The sequence below is a fragment of the Nelusetta ayraudi genome, unplaced genomic scaffold, assembly GCF_046127955.1.
Source record: "Nelusetta ayraudi isolate G7.1 ecotype Tasmania unplaced genomic scaffold, CSIRO-AGI_Nayr_v1 ptg000070l, whole genome shotgun sequence".
In the NCBI taxonomy this organism is placed as follows: Eukaryota; Metazoa; Chordata; class Actinopteri; order Tetraodontiformes; family Monacanthidae; genus Nelusetta; species Nelusetta ayraudi.
Window position 1 is genome coordinate 2486383 of NW_027466120.1, and position 20140 is coordinate 2506522.

A 20140-nucleotide genomic window follows, 5' to 3' on the forward strand; every position below is an offset into this window, starting at 1 on the left:
GACGACTAAATTTGAAATGATCTCAAAACTACAGACTAAAGGCAAAAGCTTTGGTAATCAAAGGTCGGTGGGTGCAGTCCAGACAGCTCGGAGTGATCAAGGAGTTGTGAGTTTGACAATTTGAACCAGATCAGGCGTTTGTTGAAGGCTGGATATTCTAAAGCTAATGGAGAAAGCTTTTAAACCACAGGTAAGTGGCTCGAGCACACGTTGCCAAGAGTTGTTGGTACACTTCAAATATCAGATGACTAGCAGCAAAAAAGTCAAGTATTGCCTGAGATCCAATGCGCTGTGAATATTTGATTGTCTTTTTCTGTAAACCTTAGACATGGTTGTGTATGAAAGCAGCACTCTGACCAGCCAGTCTGGCACCAACAACCTGCAACACTCAAAATGACTGGAACACCAGTCTTCCCCATCTGGATGCCCAGTTTCCATGTTTTTTCGTAGGAAGTGGCTGATAAGTGTGGATGCATTATATTACGTTCCACTTAAGTATTGTTCCAGTGGAGCTTTGTTTCTCGGGTTTTGTTCCATCTATTTCTCCCTCCCTCTGTCATTCTCTACAGGCCTGAGTTCACCAATCATCTGCTTAACCACCCCAATCATCTCCCAACCACCTCATCGGCTACTGATCATTACCTGCTTTCTCCACCTACCTTGACATCATCGGTCAGCTGCAGATTCCCTGGCTCCGCCTCCACCAATCACACTCCTCTGCCGCCCTATAAAAGGGCTGTGTCCAACCCAGTTCAGGCCCTCTGTCGTCCGCGCCAGCTGTGAGTTGATTTGCTCCTAAAAGCCCATTGAAACCTTTGAGTTGGGTCTCCTACCTTTTGACATTTTATGCCCTGTCTCGGAAAACATTAAAAGGGGGCCCCCATACATAGACATCACGTAGGATGAAACTTTGTCAAGCTACACTAGGTAAAAGGTGGTTACCACCTTTTTTATTTATCCTACTAGACAGAGTAGTGAGGCAGGTAGGCTTTTGTTTTCTTGACTAGTTAGTTAGGTTGTCTGTGTTCCCCCTAGCTGCTTAAGTTTGTTATTTTGGCAATATCCATGGTCCCCTGGCAGTGGCTTGTTTGTTTTGAAACGTTTGAACTCTTGAAAAGAAAACCTTTTGTAAATACTTGGAAACAACTGAAGGATAAAAAAATAAAGAGTAAAAGCACATAGCACCTTCTTACTTTTAATACCTGTTGACTCCTTTATTTGCCTACTAGATGCTCAGCCTCATATGTATATATACATATATGTGTATATATATATATATATATATATATATATATATATATATATATATGTATATATGTATATATATAAGTATATATATATGTATATATAAATATATATATGTATATATGTGTATATATATATATGTGTGTATATATATGTATGTGTATATATATGTATATATACACATATATATACATATATATTATATATATGTATGTGCATACATATATATATGTATATATGTGTATATATATATATGTGTGTATATATGTATGTATATATATGTATGTATATATGTATATATATATGTATATGTATATATATATGTATATACGTATATATGTATATACATATATATATACATACATATATATACACGCATATATATATATATATATATATATATATATATATATATATATATATATATGTATATGTATTGAGAGAGAGAGAATTTAAGCTCTTCAAGACAGCTATGCAACAGAGCAATGCGATAAATGAGCTCAGTTGGTAAAGCGGGACGCAAATTGATGATCGAAGGGTTGGCGGTTCAAATTTCGGCTCCAACTGTCCACTGTCCACGTTTGAAGTGTCCTTGGGCAAGACTCTGAACCATAAACTGCTCCCAATGGGGCTGGCAGCACCTTACATTGCAGCAGCCACCCATTGGTGTGTGAGTGTGAATGGGTGAATGAGAGGCCATTGTAAAGCGCTTTGGGGTACCATTAAGGTGCTGGACAGCGCTACATATACTAAGTGCAGACCAGAAGTTGCACATCAAGCCAGACAGGCAGACATTCACAAAGGTTGGGGAGCATTAACTTTGTGATAAACAACACATAAAAGGGAGTGTGTATTTTATTACAAAACTGTGAGTCAAGGTGAAAAAGGCAAATGTTGTTTGTCAGACAGATCAAACAGCTTTGGCAAAGGTTTGCATTGCAGAAATGCAGTTGAACAACAACACAGCAAACAACTTAAGACAATGAACCGTACAATATAATACAAATTCAAAAAACAATATTTACACAAAAAAAACAAAAGAAATCACTTATTACCAAACCTAGTTTGCGATTTCCTAAAGAATGTGATCATTATCTTTCTATGAGTGTGAGAAGGGGAAAAAGCCCATTGACATTTCCATAAGAAATATGTAGACATGTTGGAAGGTTTTGAATTCTGTTGTCTTAATATATCTCAGCAGAAAATGATTTTTTTCTCAGTGTTTCTTCAAATCACTCACATTTAAGTAAAACTAACTTAATAATTTGTATGAACCCACATATGCAGAGACACTTTAAAAGAAAGAATAGTTCTTTTTTTATTTTTTAAGAAAACCGCATAAAATGTCAAGTCAGTATTGTGTAAAGTCCTTTCCACAAACAGTCATTTAGCGTTGCGATAAAGAAACCAGAAGCCCAAAAAACAGAACTGTCACCTGAAACAACTCGGCAAAAGACTGTCAACATGTGACTTCATAAATGTGCACTCTTATCGTCTTAATACACACATGCACAGAAACGTGTGCTCTTCAACAGTGATATAACAACATCAAATTACATTCACACAACTGAAAATGACTTCAACTGAATAAGCAAATTCTTTTTCAGGTCGAGTAAAATTAAATATGCTGAATGAATTTTATGCATAGCTTTGTTTGGGGTAAATGTATCAAAATTTTGTCCTGTTCAGTTGAACTGACAAACAAGGCAGTGAGCAACAAATCTTAGAGAAAAACATTGTTTTGATGAGCCCAATCTTCACTCAGTTAAGTGACCAATGCGGATTGCAAACCATAGAAAACTTCACAGGAAAGCGTTTGAAAACGCTTCTGTCACAGTTACATTTACAATGTACAACAGTAGTGCAAAAAAAAAAAACAAACAAACAAAAAAAAAAAGAGTGCACAAACCAAAAGAAAACTGCACTCAACATGCTGCATTTCAGTATAATCACACGTTCTGCTGTCGTAGAGAGCCAGACGTGTCGTTTATTTAACAATTGCACCAATCATGGTCATTTTAAGTAGTTAAGACACGTCCCAATGTACGAGCAGCGTTGACTCTACATCATAATTGCACATTTCACATTATGGTTTCTGAGACAATGTCAGTGCAAGACTTGATTATTTCATGTCAGAGCAGCACCTTTGTGTGTGTGTGTGTGTGTGTGTGTGTGTGTGCGCGCGCGCACAACCAAGGACAAAACACTGGTACAGGTAATTGGAGCCAAAGATATTCTCATGACTTGTGATTCATGTCCAACTTGTTTCAGCCAAAGCTGCCACGTCCAGACCTCGGAGCACGCGAGAAATTCTTCTGATAAAAATGTGTCACGAGGAAAAACTGCAGCCGTAGAGGTTGATGCAGTCTGGCGCTGTTGTCTGGCGGGCACAAGGTCACAGTCGGGACAGACAGTGAGTCACTCTGTGCAGCCGCGGACCCTCCGACGACTCATCCCCACTGGTAGTACACATACAGGCCGGCACACAGCAGGTTGGCCGTGAAACTGGCCAACAGAAGCCCCGGCCAGATGAGCCGCGACACCAAACCTGCGGATGTCACGGGAAAAGAAAAAGTTGGAAAAGTTAATACAACGAGAATTGCTGTGGAGAATCATCACACTGGACTCGTTCGTGTGTGTTTCAATGTTACTGCACAACCCAAACATTTAAATTTAAAGTTGAATCCCCCGCACTCCCAAAAAAAGGGGATGCTAAAGTTCAAACCCTAACACTTAAAAACTATTCTACTGTTCAATGTTTTTGATAACAGTCATAATTTCGGCTCCAAATTCATTTCACAGAACATTATCCAGTTTTCTAAAGGCTGTTGCTCAAAAATAAAGGTCAAACACCTCAAGCTCACAGGGTTCATCTCTGCAGCCCTACAATGCTTTTGCTCAGACAGTTCATCTTTCAGCCATGCTACCTTTCTTAGGCGTGCTGCTGTCGAAGCCCTGCGTGGTGGTGCCCACCGCGCACGCAGAAGACCCTGACGAGCTGTCTCGCCTTCCCTCCTCCTCCTCCATCACGGTGCCATCCCTGATCAGCGAGCTCAAATCTGAAAAGCAAGAGAGTGTGGTAAATTCCCAAAGCTAAAAAAAAAAAAAAAAAAAAAAAAAGAAATCATGAAGACTGTCAATAAATTAAATCAATAGGCTCTCCCAAGAATCTGGTCAAAGATTTGAGGAAAATAAAAAGTCAATCTAATGCCATCTAGTGGTGGTGTCACGAATGACAAGACAGACAGTAAGGGGTGATGATGCAAAGTGAAGCTTTTAGTGCTACACTGCAGCCTCACGCACCATTCTGGCTTTGGAAGGGCGAGACGTCGCATGAAAAGCAGCCACTGTAGACCGAGGGGGTGGGCTCCACGTAGTAGTGGGACGGGGAGGCCGGAGGGGACATGAGGTGGGGCTCCCGCTCAGTGGAGAACAGCCGCAGCTTCTGGCCGCTGATGTTGAGGCGAGCGGGGCTGATGAGGGGCCGCCGCAGTCTGCCAGAGCCGGAGCTGGACGTCACAGAACCGGCAACCGAGGGAGCAGGCGAAGGGACCTTGGAGGACGGGCGGCTGCCGGACTTCAGCGAGAAGTAGTCTGACGCAGACACGGAGACAACCAAGAAAAGATGCAATGGTGAAACTGTCTGTCGGGCTTTACGGGAGAATGCAGCGCTGGTGAAAAGAGAGGATGAGGTTGAACACCTGAAGGCGGGGAGTCTTTGTAGGTCGAGCCCGGTCTGCTGCCGCTGAACAGGTAGCCAGAACCTGAAAGACAGATTAATATAACAAATCATCCTCTAAGGGTGGGCTCACCTATGCTTTAGCCTGCTCAACAGAAATATGACTACAAATAAATAAATATGTTCAAAATTAGTCAGCGGATGAAATGCCAGGTATTTTTTAAATGAATATTCTGCCCTCCAGTGGAGAAAAATAGCACTTTTCCAACTCCCTATTTAACCTTGAAGACTAAAAGGAACTTCTTCAGCAGTGTTAGTCCAACAGACCAAACAGCTATGTTTAAACTGATAATGTATCAAACCAACATGGACAGGTGGCGGGTGTGGGTGGAGCTTCGTATTTCCAACACAACCTTTCACCAACAGGAGACTGAGAATCCCAGAAGGTACCTGTCCTGCTGATGGAGGGGATGGTGCCGAGGGACAGCGCCCTGCTGAGGCGGCTGGGGAGGGACGAGGGCGACGCCTTGCGCTCGCGGGGGCTCTGCGGCCGGTTGATGAGCTTGGACAGGTTGGGCGGCGGGCTGGGGACGAAGGAGTCGGTCAGGTCCACGGGGAAGAGCGAAGGCTGGAGGCTGCCGAGAGGGGGCGCCGCAGAGCCACCTGAAAGGTATCTGCAAGACAAGAGCAACGCAATGGTCCAAATCCTGAGGTGATGACAGCGACAAGATGATATGCTGGGCAGTGGAAAGGAGGCAAAGGTATACGTGATGTCTTCTTACTCGGCAAAGGAGCGAAGAGAGGAAAAAAAAAGGGGCTGAACAAGAAACAAACAAGATTTGTCTGATGAGACTTTTGTGCAGGCTGCGCAATGAATAGCGAAGGGCTGACTGGCCGCAGCAGAGGCTGTCCAACAATTGTTCCTGCAGCTGTCCAGAAAGCGTGCAAGCAGCTGAGAGCATCACACTGACAAGTACAAATGCTGGCCAACAATACTGCACACTCTTGCTACTACTCCACATAAGGAGTCCACACCTTTGTATCAGTGGTTCAGTGGTAGGCACAGTGAATTGGGGCATTCCGTTTTTTTTTTCTATTCTATTTCTTTCTATTTTCTAATTCTACTGCAGAATTTTTTTTTTATTTTTTTAAACAAGCTTCGTTCTTGTTAGCTGGAAAAAAACAACAACAAAAACAAACAGAGGTAGAGAAGAACTCAAATAATTTCATTTGTTTGTGTTTATTACATTCAGTTTACAGCAAACACTCCCAGTCTCACATTAAAAGCAAGACGTCCAGTTACTGAATGTGTTGCAGGAAACTTGAACTGGATAAAACTCCATTATTGCCGTGGCTGTTTCAGAATGCACACGTTTAATAACAATCATCCAATCAAATTTGTGTTTAGAAAGTGCTTAATTGTTAATAGCATAGCACAAGTGCACGATTTTGTATAGAAAGCACCAACCCTTTGCATTATTAGTGTGAAGTCTTTAAATGTTTCTGCAACACAAGCATTCTGTAACATTTGGGGTGGACACAATCACATACACAGGCTACATACTGGGTATTACACAGTGCAGTAAAAACAAATATGGAGGCTCTATTAATAAAAATTAAAAAAAAAGGAAGAAAATGCTAATAGAGCCGTCATATTTAAAAAACGTTGCAAAATTTCTGAAGCCATGACAAAGTGTTGCAGGCTAAAATGATTATATCGGTACAAGTTTTAATATGGTTACGTTTTCAAAAGTCAAAAGTAATACAGCGCATCGTCAACCTGTTTCTCTCTGACCACACTGAAGCCCTCGGGCAACAAATAATTCACACACTTCAACACAAGAAACCTCAACACTGGAGGTCTTAGAACAAACACAAAAATGATACATGTCAGACACTAGGATAAAATGGGAAATCAATGTACTGTCAAGGCTAAACAATCGCTTGCAGTCACATCAAAAATTAAGAGGTCGCTCAACTCTTCCATTGCACAGCGGTTCAAAGAGTAACCGTCAATGTTCTGCAGAAATGCTGGGCAACATTTTAATCTGGACAAAGCGTCCTTGTCAACAGTTTGATATTTAGTTAGTTGCACAATACAGTTTTTATTGATTTATTTTTTAAGAGCAGTGCTAATTACAGCTGCAGTGTTGCGTAGCATCACGATGTTCCTAACAACCTCACAGCCACTTTATTATAAGTACCTGATATTTTCACATTGGAGCTATTTTAGCGTATGCAACTAATATTTTCACCTTAAATGAAAATGATCCACAACCAGCGTGGTGTGTGTTTCGAGAACATAAATCCAGCCTACAGTACAACATGCATCGTACAGCGCTACAGCCGACACATACACATCTTTCATCACTCCACGGCTACACAGTTTGTAACACCTTTTCACATTATGGTGAGAAACCCTCTACCTCAGAAACAAAACAAACAAGAATTTAGTAAAATATTGACGCATGCAAATATTATGTCCAGTATTTTAAATATAAACGGTCATGCCAAAGCACTAAACAAGGAAACAAACGGCAGGGATTCAAGGCAAGGTAGAGGAGGAGCGGAGCAAAGCTCAACTTTTTTTTAGCTGCACATGTTAAAACGCAATGTTGGAATTTTAAACTGGCAAAATCATCAACACAGAAATGAAAGAAAAAAAGCAACTCATGCGAGTAGGGATCTGACGGAAGTCGCTGCAGCGTCGCTTCAGGGAAACAATAACATGACTTGCACATTGTTATCTTCTTTTTTTTTTAAACGTCCACGAAAGCTGCGTGAGTGCTAGCTGCTCTTCACTTACAGGCAATTTTAAGCTTTCGGCATGGAAGACAAGAGGATGGCACAAACTTATTTCAATGTGTGATTGGTACCAACTATGTCTAGAATGTCCCTTTTAGTCACATGACCCTTACAGGAACTGAGGTATCTTATTTACAAATGGTACTGGTAGTTGGTTTGAGCGCAGCCTCACGCATAAGATCATCCTCATGAAGCCGAGGATGAATGGGATACACTGAATCCTTATTTTAACAATTTTTTCTCATCTGAAATGTAAGGCTACAGTCATCATCACATCAATATCTAACGAAAGAGAGGATACAATTAAATACACCACAGCATTAGCCTGGGGAGGAAAACTCATAACCACCCAAAACCATATAAAAATGCAGCAAATACAGTAACAAATATTTGGCATTGCTAACAAATTTAAAGTGAGGATCAATGCAAAATTGTAAGGCAAAGGAGGGAAAAATACTCACGCATAATTTAAATGGGATAACCGCTATAGGCACGAGATGACAAAAAAAGGCTGCAGGCAGCAAAACCTTTGGACTAATACTACTTTAGTAATAGTAAATGTTGAAGCTTTAATGTAACAACAATGAAACAGATACATCCTGGTCTTAAACGGTGTCTCTCTCTCTCTCCGAGGACATTGTTATAGAATGTAGTTCATCTAGAACAGGGGTGGGCAAACTTTTTGACTGGTGCGCCAAATGGGTTCTAACATGTTTATATGGATCCCTCAGGCATATAAATATATATGAGGGACGTGTAGAAAACATATCATGTAGCTTTAATGTCAACTGACAATGAACAGTGTTTAGCTCTTTGTTGAAATGACTGTTGAGACGCTGAAAAACGGATGAAACACAGCTATTTTATGACATAATATAATTTCTTTGAGTTTAGTGGGCCGGATTAAAAAGCTTAACGGACCGCATATGGCCACCGGGCCGTAGTTTGCCCCATGCCTGATCTAGAACGACATCATTCGCATGTCACTGGACGTCCAAATTTCACTGCACAAAACCTTTTAGCTGTGGATTAAAGATTAACAAGCTGCTTCATCATGACACCTTCCTTAGAAAAATCCTCAAAACAATAGTGATTAATGTTGTTTCTACTGAGGACGGGGAGGAAATTCAGTCTCTTGTCAGAAATAGCAATAAACGTAAATAAATATAGGAGGAAGATTGTGTCCTTGCAAATTAGTATTTCATGCAGGTGTGGTTAGCAAACCCACTCAGCAAGAGTTTAAATAACTACATGAGTACATTAAAAAAATGTTAATAAATATTCTTCTTCAGAGTTGAGTTTAGTACTAACTGGGCACTAAAACTTCACACTGTCACACCTTCAGCTGTAACATGGGACCTTTCCAAGTTCATCTCTCATGTTAAAATAACTGCTTACAATAAAAGAATTAAGGAAGTGGCACAAGGAAATGTCTTACTGTCATGTGTCAGTCACACATGTTCCAAAAATGTTGGATCTACAACAGGACGAGACTGGCAGTCATTGTGCAGACAGTGGTAAAGGACAGAAGTTGAAAGAATATAAAAAAGGACAATGAATTAAAAAAAGGCATCCTCCATCCACCCGTACACACTGAGAACGTGGCAATGTCTGTGGATCTAGTAGGCATTGTGAATAAATGCCACTCATGGAGGGAAAGCCTCCGATTAAATCCATTTTTTTTTTTTTTTGGAAACACGGCTGTAAAGTTACTACTCAAACTCTGACCTTCGGTATCTGGCTCTTCTCGGGCCAAGCGGTCTGTGGGTTGCCACGGCAGCAGCGAGGCTGACTAGGCAACACAGGGGGATGGTGACGAGCTTGGCCGTGTGCATCCAGTCCAGGCCACTGTTAAAGTAGCTCTCAGCCAGGTAGAGACAGAAGACGAGGAACCACAGGACCGAGGCCGCAGCGTCGATGCTCCTCAGCCTGCAAGCGCAACAACACGTGAGCCGCACGTCTTTCATCGGGCGCTGATCTTCTGAGCAGGAAGGTCGTGCGTGCTTACCTCGCAGGTCCTGCCAGAAAGATGGCAGTGAGACACGTCAGGAGGCCGGCGGAGGCGACGGCGATCTGGCTGTCTCTTCCATGCTGCCACACCAGCTTGGTGTTCTTTAAGACCATGTCTGGGAGCAGCTCCACTAGGCTCTGCAGTACAGGGACACCCTCGCTGCTGTTGCTGGTGGCATTGGATTCGTTGGCGGGTTTAGAGTTTGACGTTTCGGCGCCGCTGGGTGAAGTGGCATCGTCTGGCAGTTTGCAGAAAAACGCAGCGGCGAGGAAAGCGCATATGAGGAGAGCCAGGAACCTCAAAAGAATGACACTGGTGGGAGATGAAATGCAACAGGAGCTCTGCGGGACAGAAGATGATAAAAAGCTTAAGAAAACAGAAAACCAGAACTTAGCATTCAGTCAGCCAATTCCATAAAATTAACAGCTGTCACTAAACTAAGTGGTTGTGTGTGTGTGTGTGTACGTTTTAATATCCTCAACTCAGATTAACACACGATTTATCTCTGGAACAAATGTGAAATCTACATTGAAATTAAACTAACCTTTACAAAGCCTTTGTCCGATTCCCTGCTGCGTCTGAGCTGATGGTTGAGGAGAACAGTGCGAAGCTGTCGGTTCTGATATTTAATGTAGTACTCCACAGCTGTCTGGCACGGCCTGCACAACTTGTACATCTGCTCCAGGTGGTGCTTATAGGCTTCAATTTCCTCGTCGTAGTTCTCCTGTGGACGAGTCAATGTTATGTGAAGTCATTACAGCTGTCTATGGAACTGTAGTGGAGTAAAAGAAGGGAACAGAGTGCATACGTCATCTCTCGGAATGAACGACGCCAGCTGCTTGATCTTAACAGTCTGGTTGTTGTTGCACTTCTTGCACAGCAGCATCTGACAGTTGACCCACTGCAGTGTCTTGGGTGTCTCAGAAGCAGGAATGCCGCCAGAAACTCCATGGTTCAGATGCTCTAGGTACTGCGCCGGGATTGGTTTGTTGTAGTCGCCATTCTGAAATAATAATAAAGAAGAAAAAGAAAAAAAGACAACAAAACTTTTAATTAATAAATAAATAAATCAGTGCTCACAGAGCGGCTGGATTCTGCTGCAGTTTACAGATCAGAAAGAGAGAAAATCATCAGAAGCACATGGATTTCAGACTCACCTCCTGGAAGCCGTTGTACTGATCACAGTTGGGACAGTCCCAGCAGTTCCGGTTGCCATAGGGCACCACTGTGTTCTGGTTGCAAAACCAGCAATTCACGTTGGCATGGATGGGCTTCTTTCTGCAATTGTGCGCGGGAAGCGTAATTTAAAATGTATCCACATTTGTCAAACAAACAGGTATGTGATGGTTAAGTCGTTTTGCGAAAGTGAAGTACAGTGTTATTAGTTGGTTACAGAGTTGAAGCATTTAGATTTTAATAAATATCTGGCCCACAATAGTTAAGGTGCATTCAAAATAATCTACATAGCATCCAACTGTCGTGAACACACACACATAAAAGTGACCTTGCACGCAACTGTCAAACCCAAAACATCGGCAACTAGCAGTTAGCATCGCGGCTAGCAAAGTGAGCGGGTAAATTTGCATGCAGTGTAAGCACAGTGTTCAGTTGGAACATTAGCTACATTCTAACATTTACTATTCTATTGCTACGTGTTTCTTCCTAGCATGCCATCGTATCGAAACCACCGGAACAAGTTTAAGAGTCTTGTTTCCTATTTTTAGGCGCGTTAGCCTGGAGGAGTCGGCACCAGACACATATGGCGAGACCGCACTCTACCTGGTAATAATTTTATAGATCAGCGCTCCACCGGCGACAAAGGCCGTCGCTCCAACTCCGCCGTACATTAGCTGGCGATATTCCAACATGAGGTGGTTGAACGCCTCCATTCCTACGCAATTCGCAGGTCGGTTGGCTGAGAAAACATGGACTGTGTGTAGTGCTAAAAGTCAGCCGTGAAAACACGGCGCGAGACCGCACGCGGCAACTGTCTCCTTTTGTTCACGCCCATGTAACCGGAAACGGAAATGCGTAGCGAGTTGGGACGTCTTTCTGGAAGATCTGTAGTGATTAAAAATAAATAAATAATATCTGAAGGGATTTTGTTTAAAATAGTTTACGTATTAAAGACACTCACCCTTCGTCCAACTAAACTTCAGTAGGCACTCAATGTCGAAATACTGCTGCTGCTGCTACTACTACTACTACTACTACTGCTACTACTACGAATAACAATAATAATAGACTGAATTTGTGGTCAATGGTAATTACAATCAAGTTCTAATCTCTAGTTCAGAGTTCTAGAAAGTGAGTTTCTACATTTTTCCACATTTTCTTTAAAAATGTAAATATTACTGTCACAATGGGCTAATGAAAATATGTAATGAGTTCAAAATCTATTGTAAAAGACTTCATTTACAAATGTGGCAAAAATGTACTATCATATAATAATTGTAATACCACAATATTAACTTGATGTATATGCAGACTCAATATGTCATTAAAATGCTGACACGTGTATTGGAGGAGACAATTGGTACACGTATCTAATACAAAATAACCTTTATTTTAACAAAGATCATGCATTGTAAATCATGTAACATTAACATACCTCCAATACAGTCAGTGCTTCATTGTCAAAAATTGCATAGCAGCTTTTTTAAAAGAAAAAGGACAGAGAAAAATAAATAAATAAGCAAAACTCAGGGACCTATTCAAAAACAAAACGAATATAGGTGACATAAAAAAGTAATGAAAACAAACACTCTGTCACAGCAGTGATTGACCATCGAATTAAACGAAAAGTGAACACTTCTGATTTTAATCAGTTGTTTTTCCTGCACAATTCACGTTGGTGTAATTAATGAAGCACGGAACATCTGTTGGCCAAAAACAATTGATCAAATGCGTTAGAACAACTCAATCCAGCATACGATCATTAAATTAACTTTTTTTTTTGTTAATGTACCTGACAAACTAGCAGTGACAGCCGAACTGAAATGATGAAGAAGAGAAGTGAACAAACAGGCTGTCCGTGATAGGGGAAAAAACAACAACAACAACAACCAGAATCTCTCTACATGTTATAAACAAGAGCCATCGGCACCTCCGTTTGCCTGGTGTAGGAGGTGACCTGCTGGTAATTACAGGCCACCGACAAGGTGCCTCCGTCGGCGGGGCTCATCGGTGGGCTCATCCCGCCCCAGACGTACCCGTTGTGCGGTGCCATCACCGGCGGGTGCTGGCGGAAAGCGGCGAAGGCATGGTGGGGCAAGTGCACCGGCGGGGGCGGGCTGCAGGGGCTCACGGGGACGCCTCCGGGCGAGACGCTGGGAAGTGGGTGCCTGCTGATGACCTGAGGCGGCGGCGGCGGCGGCGGCTGCACCTGGCCGGGCTGCCACAGACCCCAGGAGCCCACGTAGGACTGCAGGTAGCGCGGGTCGTGACAGTCCGCCAGGTTGATGAAGGTGACGCCCGGGACCCGGTAGGATCTGCTCACCCGCCTCCTCCGCCGGTAGTTGCCCTTCTCGAACATATCTTCGAAGGCGGGGTCCAGCATCCAGAAGTTTCCCTTGCGCCCCCCGCCGCTCGCCTTAATGGGCACCTTGAAGAAGCACTCGTTCAGCGAGAGATTGTGCCGAATGCTGTTCTGCCAGCCTTTTTTGCTGTTTTTGTAGTATGTAAATCTTGACCTGATGTAGTCGTATATTCCACCCAGGGTCAGTCTCTTGTTGTCGCTGTCCTTGATGGCCATGGCGATGAGAGCCACGTACGAGTATGGCGGCCTCTCCTCTTCCCCCTCCTCACCTTGGGGCTCAGTTGGAGGCGACTTGGTGCTGATATCCACGACCTGCATGGAGCTGCTGGAGTTCACCTCTTCGGTCATGATTCCCGGTGTCTATCTGCCTATGCTGCGCTGCTGGGTGAAGTTTAAAAAAGAAAAAAAAAAAAAAAAAGAGAGAGGAGAAAAAAAAGTGCCGTTTACCGCCACTGGGTGCTGACGTGTGTGCAGGTGCAATCACTCCTCCTCCACAGGAGTCCATCACTGTCTTTCATCTCTGCGGTTTCTCACGCAGTTTGTGCTGCTGTTTTTTTCCCCTCCAAGTTGAATGGGAGGTCACACGAGTTTGTTTGGACGGAAATCCAAAATATTACCACAAACTGAGGCGTGATCAAAGGATGAAAGACCCCTCTCTTTTTTCTTTAAAACCAGAAAAGACGTTTCATGTTTCGTACTTTCGTACTGTTTTAATAGAGAAAGTTTTGCAAGTTTTTCAAATCTTGATTTTAAAAAGCCATTTAAGTGGTAAGGGCAGAACCAAAAGAATGCCCTGCAACAAGTTAATGCTGCTTTTGTTGACAACAACGCTCCCTTTTGTGGACGGAATGAGGAAAGGAAAATATTTATTTTGGCATCAAATAAATATTCAAAATCAAACAAATTAATTTTTGGCATGACTTGGTAACAACAACAACAACAACAACAACAGCTCCAACAACACCACCAACAGCAACAACCACAACCACAACCACAACAACAACAACAACAACAATAATAATAATAATAAGAAAAATAATTGTTTTGTCAAACACAGTAAATGTAAATGAACTTTAATTACCACTTGTTTTTATACACTATGTTTGTTTTCGTTTTTTGTCATTTGTCCAAAAAAAACCTTGACCTAGTTTTCCCGTTGAGAACTGTGCAGTCAAATATAGTAACAGCTGTCATTACTTCAAGATTGAAGTCCCACCTGTCTATTGTCCAAAATGATACTTTGTTTTAAGTCAACTCGTTGGGACGTGATGGGTGGAGATTTCCCGGGAAGGAGGTGTGACTGATCTTGCAGGCCGCAGATTTGCAGGCCTTGCAGGTGAGATGTCACCAGTACACACACACACACACACACACAATTAGGCTAGACCTGTCTGTCCACAGAGCATAGCAGATAATCATCACCCTGCTTGCAGTAGACCGTGTCTCTCACCAACAGCAACAGACTTTTACAAAAGGGTGTCGGCCATTAAAGTGAGCGTAGTAGGAATAGGTTACTAGTGCGTAGTGTGAGGCGCCACGCTTTTTATTACGGGAGAGAGGTGACCATATTCACAAAGGCATACTGTGCTACTGTACTCTCGTAATAATTGCACTGATGTTATGTTAAGCACAGTGTTTTACGGACTGCGATTTTGCATTTTGTAATTGAGATTTTGATCACAGGACAAATATAATACTCAAATCATGACAGTAGGAATGTTGATACCGTTCCTTTTTTTTTTTTCCTATACTTTTACTTTTGTGTGCTTCAAATAATATTTGCTGTCTGGATAACCTTGTGCCATAAAATATGCCAATAAGAACGAATCAGAATGTACTGAACAATTACATACAATATGACTGCAGGGTTGGAGAGGTCAGAGAACAACTTAACAGAACACCTGCAAAGCTGCGATCAGTCATTAAAGGAAATGGTAGTGTGTGTTGTGGCTTCTGTTCACATCACATGCCATAGACCACAGTGACAGAACCAAGGCCTAGACATCCCTAATCCAGGGATTACATGGAGTGTTACTTGTCTTTGTTAGTAAGGAAACAATTTGTTGATGAGCTCAAACCCATAAGAACTGCATCTTGGTAGAGAAAACAATGCGAGGCAAAATATTTTACGACGCAAATCCTGCCACAGGTGAAGCCATCAGGAAACGGATGCACTCAAGATCATTTGTACAGTTCACTAAGTCATCAGTATTCTGTCATTCCCCTGCTGCTCCTTGCAGTATGAATTCCCCCGCAAGGTGTGGTTCTGTCATAGGTGATGAGATACTGGGTACTTACTTGGAAGGCTAAACAATTCCACTGAACTGAGACGTGTCCCACAATGCATTGCTGCGTGGGTTCTACATGACAGCTGGTCAACCAGTTTGTTGCCAGTTTGGCATGGCAGGACTTCTTAGCTCTGTGCTGTTTGACTTTTTCCCCTTTAAAACGGTTCATCTGACATGCAGCAAACACTGGGGCAACAGTCAAAGCGGTGGTGGTGGTGTGTTGGGGGGTGGGGTGGGGTGTCAATAACATACTGTTATTAATAGGCTACATATGGGAGGGGCATTCCTCGACAAAGGTATGGACACTTACTTATTCATCATTTGTCTGACAGATTCTTGTCTTCATGGCATCATTAAAAATGTTCAGTGTGGTGGTAATAATAACACAGTTGCACCCAGTTAGCAAAACAGAATCTCTGCCAAGACAAAGGATACCTGGATTCATCAGCGACAGGTTCATGTTGAGAGTTCCAGGGCGTACTCTTTATTTTAAAACTCTTTCTTGGTTATACTTCAGAATTTTAGGACTTTTCTTTTCTTTTTAAAAACAGTGTTCTCAAAACAAAAGGGAACTTTTTTTGTAATCAGATTTTTTTTTTAAGAGCATAAGGCTTCAAGCTTCCTGTTTGACTATTTTCTTTCACTTAGAATCAACCTGTGTCTGTATTTTCAAGTATGTGAATTGATTACTGTCATGCTTTACTTCTCCCGTCAGACAATGTTATGGGGTTTATACTGTATATATACGATAGTGTTGTCCTCACAGAGCCTACAGCTCTTTCATGAATGGTAGCAAAGTCCTACCTGTGTAGGGAAACCTTATTACCTTATAACCTTATACCTTATTATGCTTGTAGTACGTTTTTAACCGCGTTTTACCTAGGGAGAGCGGTTGACATGCGCAATTGTTATTTATTTATTTATTTATTTTTATCAACCAGCAAAAAGGGTTTTAGCCCATTTCAGTCCCCCCACTGCCATCTTGTGGAAAGAAAGAGCAACAACAATCTTAGTCATGTTATTGAACATTGACCAATCGATAAAAACGTTTGGGTGGAGGCCCCCTTTTTTCTTAGATCTAGTAGTCTGTCTGTTAGTGACGTGTTGTTTCAGTAAAGTGTAGTGTAACAGAATTTGTCATGAGCATACTCAGTACACAGAAAAAATTAGTATAGCGGAGGTTTTCCTTCTGCCTTTCTGCTACTAGTTCATCTTGCCACTAGAGGGTAGCAGATTGTCATCCTTCGAGCCCAACTCATGACCATTCCTCTTTACTTCAGCAATCACCTAAAGGGAGAAGACTTTCATGCAAATCTGCATACGCTTAAAATAAACCTAATAATATTTGTGAAATTATATTGCTTGCTTCCGTAAAAGCAATTTTTCAACAGAACATTTGTTCACTGATAAAATATTCAAAAACATTTTGACATTTTTGTTGGGAAATCTCACAGTTTATGCTGTTCCATCAAACACAAACATTAAACCCTAAGATTTAGGGTCAGGGCTAAAGATTTTTTTCTGGTTGATTTTTGTGTCTATCTATTGCAAGAAGAATTTAATTGAATTAAACTGATAAATATTTCAAACAAAGGGACCTCAGAATAACCCAAAGCAGAATAAGAAAAAAAGGTTTGGCCCATTAATTTATTTGCAAAGCTCCCCACTCCCCCGAAAAAAACCTCACAACTTGGAAATGTTTTGTGTTATGCCCTGCGGTGACTTCATATCTTCAATGCTCCTCCACTTGGTGAGAACGCTGGTAAACATCACTGGACCTGGTGACCCCCCTCCAAGTTTCGTCATTCCCACACGTACCGTTCCAGATAACTTTGAAGTCAAAGACAAAAAGAGAAAAATGTATCCCCAGGCTCTTTGGAATGCATGCACGGAGCCACAAAAACAACACTTCATCAGGGGCACCATTCAGCGTGGCGATCAGCAATATATGGGGGAAATTCAAATGAGAGGCATTGTGCTCGCCAAAAGCCAAGGAGATTTGTCTTGTTCCTGGCCCCTTCCTCTTTTTCTCTTTCGCTCATGAGTGACTTTGATGTGGACAAGATGATTGAAAAACAAAGAGGCGCGGTTCAGTTTAATTCCAGCGGAGAATAGGTTCGCTGGACGAGTGTGGGTGGGATGGGGGGATAGTGGGGGAGGAGAGGGTTTGGGGTGAGGGGAATTCTGTTTCATCGGGGAAAGACAACAAGAAAATCACATTTCAGTCAGTGTATCAATCTGCCAAGGACGGATGGGAGCGGAGGGGAGGGGAGGAACGGAGGAGGAGGGCGAGGAGGAGATACAGAGGAGGATAAAGTGAGCGGGGTGTGAGAAAAAGGAGCTCCAGTTGATCGCTCTTTAGAAAAGGCCCCCCACTCTCCTGCTGGGTCCTGCTCAGCTCTTGTCCTCCTGGTACAATGCTGGTGGAGCAGCTGCCCCCCTCCAACATCTCCCAAGGACCAACCCCGGACCCCCTTGGCCCACCCCCTCCCTGTGCCCCCAACTGCCCTCCATGTAGTGGGGCTACGCCGACAGGCTGGACCCAAGACCCCAGCATATGGAGGCCAGACCACGAGGCCTGCTCCACAGCTGGGGCCCTGCAGGAACGGCCAGCGCAGCCTTCAGGAGGCCACATGCTCTCCAGACTTGATGACCCATATATAAAATCTAGATGTGTTTTCTTAGTTACACCTCAGGATATTTCTGTACTGTATATGGTCAGCACAGGGTCAGGGTCAGTGTGTGGCAGGCTTGTGACAGCTGATCATTAAATAGTTTTAAAGCTGTACCAATGCTCTGCAGATAATGATGACATGTGTGACCTCTGTGCCTGTCATTTCTTTTATTACTTAAGGATCTACCAGGTCTAAACCAAGCATGGGAATGATCTTGCTTTTAATTAAGGTCAACTTTTAGTCATTTTATAAGTCCTAACATTGGTTTTGGGCAATTAGTAATGAATCTCCACCCTTAACCCGTACACCTGCACATTTATTTGTAGGTTCAACCACAAACAGAATCCAATGCACTGAATAAAATTTTTTTTTTAAAGAGTTAATTTTGAAAGATGCAAAAGTACAGCTTTCTGAAAAAGATAACCTGTCAGTGGAGGCTAATGAAAGACACCACAGACACTGTCGTGGCGGTGTAAAAATGAGAAGTTATGATGAAACAAAAACAAATTGAACGTTCTCAGTTACTTTGAAAGGTCATATGAAAAAAATAAATAACGGCAGCTCAGAAGTCATTGTCTCCAGTGCCATCTGCCGCCAGCAAAACAGCAGCACCACAAAAAACTGAGCCTCATTCTGACACATCTTGAACTTGTGAATCCCACTAGAAATCAAGTACACTCGATGGTACAGCAGGAGATTTGTAGTCTGCAGTGTGACCTCCTCCTCCTCCTCCTCCTCCTCCACCTCGCCTGACATGAACTAATGTTGACTCATGGCAGAAATATGTGGTCATTCTAATGCTAATGCTAAAGCTGTACCCACCTACTTAACTACATGCCCCACACACTCCATACAACTCCACTCAACCCAATCTGTGTGTGTGTCTGTGTGTGTGTGTGTGTGTGTGTGTGTGTGTGTGTGTGTGTGTATGCACACGCACATTCACGTGGACGCGCCTCTGTTTTGGTAATGAATTTCCCGGACGGACAAACTTGTGAACTTTGCATGTTAGCTATTGAAAATTAAAGCTAAAATGCTAACAATGCATGTTGTGTTGATTAAGACAAACTAAAAGTTGATTTCAGCACTAAACTTTTTGCCGCACTCCATCACGATGCATTCCATTGTCTCTGGCAGTCAAAATTTCTAGGTTTCCCGCTTTCCCCGTCCTCACACACGTCTGCCTGAAGTCAGAAGTTAGGAAGTGGGCCAAACTAGCAATATTGTTTGCATATTTAATGTGGCAGCCCATATCCATACACTGTACATTCACGGCCCTGACCTCCTGAGGATAATGGACTGCAACCACTGGGTTTGTGATGTGGGAAGCAGGGGTCATCAGTTAGCAATATGACCCCTTGAAAAGTGTGGGGCTGCTCATCGTTTGGCCCGGCGGGGCACAATACAGCGGCGGGGCAAAGACAGGTGGTCATTAAAAGCGCTGTAATCCCCTCCATGAATAGCTCATGGGCAGGATCACAGGGGGAGAAAGCAAAGGATGGACAGATAGGGAGAGGAGAGACAACAGGAGCAGGGGGAGAGAGGTGAGGCCGGGGGAGGGCGGGGGTGGCGTTTGATGCTCAGACCGCGGGGCTCTCCAAGCAGCAGCGGTCTGCGGGGCCGCGCTTCAGAGCGGATGTGTTAACAGTTTCAGGCTCAATGGAGGGAGAAATCCCCACAAAGGGAGGTGTACAAATATTGTGGGAAATCCGTCCGCTCTTTAATATTTCATGAAGGCCCACAATCTATTCATGGGACTCCATTCCTTTGGAGGGGCCTACATTCAAGCTCACTCCGCTGGCTCAATGGGCAGCCCTTAATTGAGTGCCCGCTCATTCTTCATCTCCCTGGCAGATTGTTCCCCCGTGAAAGCCCCTGCCTCTTCATCCTCCTCTTCTT

The 20140-nt window shown here is 42.9% G+C and overlaps 2 protein-coding genes across 2 annotated transcripts; both read right to left on the reverse strand.

The window, feature by feature from the left end:
* Positions 1 to 2043: 2043 nt before the first annotated feature.
* On the reverse strand, positions 2044 to 11744 carry tmem201 (transmembrane protein 201). The gene is made up of 11 exons (XM_076041829.1): positions 11520 to 11744; positions 10898 to 11018; positions 10549 to 10743; positions 10285 to 10464; positions 9738 to 10081; positions 9458 to 9658; positions 5375 to 5598; positions 4947 to 5009; positions 4549 to 4839; positions 4173 to 4304; positions 2044 to 3793 (listed from the first exon to the last, which is right to left on the reverse strand). The coding sequence occupies exons 1-11, from the start codon at positions 11627 to 11629 to the stop codon at positions 3696 to 3698; spliced, it is 1959 nt and encodes a 652-aa protein (XP_075897944.1). The 5' UTR covers positions 11630 to 11744; the 3' UTR covers positions 2044 to 3695.
* Positions 11745 to 12287: 543 nt separating this feature from the next.
* foxl2l (forkhead box L2-like) lies at positions 12288 to 13715 on the reverse strand. Its single transcript, XM_076042258.1, has one exon. The coding sequence runs from the start codon at positions 13624 to 13626 to the stop codon at positions 12817 to 12819; it is 810 nt and encodes a 269-aa protein (XP_075898373.1). The 5' UTR covers positions 13627 to 13715; the 3' UTR covers positions 12288 to 12816.
* Between the last annotated feature and the right edge of the window lie 6425 nt (positions 13716 to 20140).